General features: G+C 48.0%; 1 protein-coding gene across 1 annotated transcript in view; it reads left to right on the top strand.

The window, feature by feature from the left end:
- Positions 1-3,257, top strand: part of LOC107210984 (mesothelin-like) — a 23,499-nt gene that overhangs the window by 1,103 nt on the left and 19,139 nt on the right. The window contains exons 3-8 of the mRNA XM_033518004.1: positions 465-549; positions 1,127-1,288; positions 1,522-1,724; positions 1,882-1,973; positions 2,449-2,579; positions 3,032-3,153. Of these exons, the coding sequence (XP_033373895.1) occupies positions 1,274-1,288; positions 1,522-1,724; positions 1,882-1,973; positions 2,449-2,579; positions 3,032-3,153 (563 nt within the window). The 5' untranslated portion in view covers positions 465-549; positions 1,127-1,273. The remainder of the gene's footprint in view (positions 1-464; positions 550-1,126; positions 1,289-1,521; positions 1,725-1,881; positions 1,974-2,448; positions 2,580-3,031; positions 3,154-3,257) is intronic.

Raw genomic sequence — 3,257 nt, 5'->3', positions numbered from 1 at the left:
TTTATCTGGCTGAGGGGCAGCCAGCTCTTCCCCAGCAAATCCTGTCCCTGCTCCCCACCACTTCCACCCCATCCAGTTCTTCTCCAGTTCCCTCCATTCCCAGCCCATCCTCTCCCAGTTTCCCCATTCCCAGCCCATCCTCTCCCAGTTCCTCCCAGTTCCCCATCCAGTTCTCATCGTTCCCAGCCCATCCTCTCCCAGTTTCCCCATTCCCAGCCCATCTTCTCCCAGTTCCCTCCGTTCCCAGCCCATCCTCTCCCAGTTTCCCCATTCCCAGCCCATCCTCTCCCAGTTCCTCCCAGTTCCCCATCCAGTTCTCACCCATTCCCAGCCCACCCTGCCCCAGCTGCTGCACCTTTCCCAGTGCTCTCCCAGTTTTCCCAGTGCTCTCCCAGTTTTCCCAGTGCTCTCCCAGTTTTCCCAGTGCTCTCCCAGTTTTCCCAGTGCTCTCCCTGTTTTTCCAGTGCCAGCCAGGAGCAGTTCCTGGAGGTGGCCCAAGGCCAAAGATCCCCGTGCAACCTCACCTTTGGCCAGCTCGCCTGTGCCCAGGTGAGCACAGTTAAAAAGGGGTTAAAAACACAATTAAAAAAGGGTTAAAACATAATTAAAAGTGGTAAAAGCACAATTTGAAGTGGTTGTGGTGTGGAAAATGCAACCTGGACTATTCCAGGTTTATTTTCTTCCCTGATTTTGTCGTTATCTCTGAAGTTGCTGCCAATAATTGCAGTTAAATTGGCAGCAATTTGTGTTTTTCAGTAAATATTTCCAACAAAAGGTTCTGCACATATTTGTCAGTGGGGTCTTTTGGGGATTTTTTTTGTGTGTTTGGTTTTTTCCTTAGTTTTGTTTTTACCTTCTACTATTTTTAAGCTGTTTCCCTGAAAAAATGTTTGGGAATTCAAGAGTTCCCCATGGGAGTTTCTAGTTAGATCACAACTTTAGGAAATTTTGGGTTGTTTTATTTTTGGATAAAGCTTTTAAAACCTGTGCCAATGTTTTACCCCCTCAAGGGAGGAATCCCTTCCCAAATGCCCAGGTGTGGATGAACCCCCTGAGGGTGATTTCCCCTCTAAATATGATCCATCCATTATCATCTTTTTATTTGCATTTCCCTTCTCTTTTCCAGGGAACTTGGCTCCAGGACCTTCAGGATGATTTCCTCATCTCCTTATATTCCTGCCTGGCCTCTAAACCTATCACAGCTGTGGATCCAGAATATTCCATCCTGTTCTTTTCCAAATATGATGCCAGGAAGCTTTTGGCCTCCCTGTCCATGTTCAACCAGAGGGTGAGTATTCCCTCAAATGGAATTCCCTCAAATCCAGGGAATTTTTGCTCTCTTTGCCCTCCAGGAAAAAGCTTCATTCCAAATCCCCTGAAATTTTACTTTATTTTGGAAAGAGCCCCATTCCAACCAATCTTGATTTCAGAAATTCAAAAATTCAGATTTGCTTGGATTTACGTCCATGCCTGCTTAGAATTCCCTGGAATTCACGGCTTTCTTCTCCTCTCCTGTCCCAGTTTTCCCAGGTGTCCCTTTCCCTGGAGTGGAGCCTGATTTTCATGAATGGTCTGTGGGAGAGGATGCTCCGAGTGCCTGGAATTGAGACCCCCCCAGTGCTGTTCCAGTGGGTCCATGAGGGACTGGAGCCATTCCTGGTGCATCCCGAGGTCTTTGGCTGTCTCCGTGCCAAGGATGTGTCCTGTGAGGAATTCCAGCCGGTGTAAGTGTGGAATGTCCCCTCTGTGCCACCAGAGCCACGTCCTGGGGGCTCCTGGGGGGGAAAATCCCTTTGGAAAAGGATGGGATTGAGAACATTGACGTTTTTTTCTTTGTGAGAAGAAACCTGAGCTGGTGTTTGAGGTGTTTTCCTTTTCCAGAGTGGCTGCCCTGGATGGAATCTACTCCCAGCTTCCTGTGGAAGAGCAGAGGAATCTTTACTCTGGGATCAAGCACTTCCTCACCCAGGATGGTAAAGGAGCTGATTTTCCTGGGATCTGTCACTGGGCTTTTGTGAATCTCCAATGGAAACAGGCTGGGAATGTTGGTAATTAGTGGATTTGGGAATCATTTCCCTGCCTGAAAGCTTTATCAATAAGGGTTTTTATAAATCAGTGTGTTCTGATTTAAATTCACTGCATTTGCTGCTTGTGCAGGGTTTGGTTCTGAGAGGGAAGAACCCAGCTCAGAAAAGGCTCCAGGCAGGAACTTCCATGCCCTGCTTGAAAATCCTGCAAAAAACTCCTGGTGCCTTTGGAGGGAGGAAGAAAGAGGCTGGGGATGGAATATTTGGAGGGCTGGGATTATTTTTGTCCTGTCCCATGGGAATTTGTGTGTGAACACGTAAGGTGTGACCAGAGAGCTCTTCCACCCCCAGAAATCCCCCAAATCCCAATGGTTTCCCAGGGCAGGCTGTAGTTGCATGGGGTCTGTTTTCCTGCCTGCAGAATCCAGCCAGAAGTGCCACAGCCAGGCCATTCCCACTCTGAATTCCACCTCCTGGTTTCGGAATTATCTGGGATCCTTTCTGGAGCACGCCACTGTGGAGGACCTGCAGCTTTTTGGGGATGAAGCAACAGTAAGAGGAGAGCCTGGGAGGTCACAGTCCTGCCCTGAGCAGAATCAGAACCCCAGAATGGTTTGGGTTGGAAGGATTTATGGATCATCCATCCCAATATCCCAGGCTGCTCCAATCCCTGCCCAACCTGGCCCTGAAATTCCTGGAATTCCTGCCAGCAGGAATGTTTCTCTAGTTAATTTGAGGTGAACAGTCACTGGGATTATTTCCCCCCATCATGTGATAAGAGGGACTTGCACAGAAGTTGCTTTCACAAAGGGAATTCTGCAGGGAGCAGTGAGAGGAACAGCCCCAAACCTGATCAAAATTTACTTGAAAACAAAAACCAATAAAGCCCAGCACAATTTTAAACCCAGGTGAAAACCCCTGAGGTTGGTTCAATCTGCCATCACTGCCAGGATTGAAGGATCCATCTGAATCATTTTTCTTTTTCATATTTTTTCCGTCCTCAGCTTCAAAAATTTGCCAGAGATCCTGTGAATATGGAGATGGTCAGGAACCTCACCTTGCTCAGGGAGACTGCTCTGTACTACACCCTCCTCCTGACCTCTGCTCCTGCTTTTCCACTGTCCAGGTGGGATCTGATTCCCTGGGATGGCTCAGTGTGACACAGCAACAGTTTGGGTGGGGATTCCATTAATTTTCTCTTTAAGGGTTCCATTAATTTTCTCTTTAAGG

This window comes from Parus major, chromosome 14 (genome assembly GCF_001522545.3).
Source record: "Parus major isolate Abel chromosome 14, Parus_major1.1, whole genome shotgun sequence".
Lineage (NCBI taxonomy): Eukaryota > Metazoa > Chordata > Aves > Passeriformes > Paridae > Parus > Parus major.
Note: the sequence above shows the minus strand (reverse complement) of the source record. Positions and strands in the feature narration are given on the sequence as shown.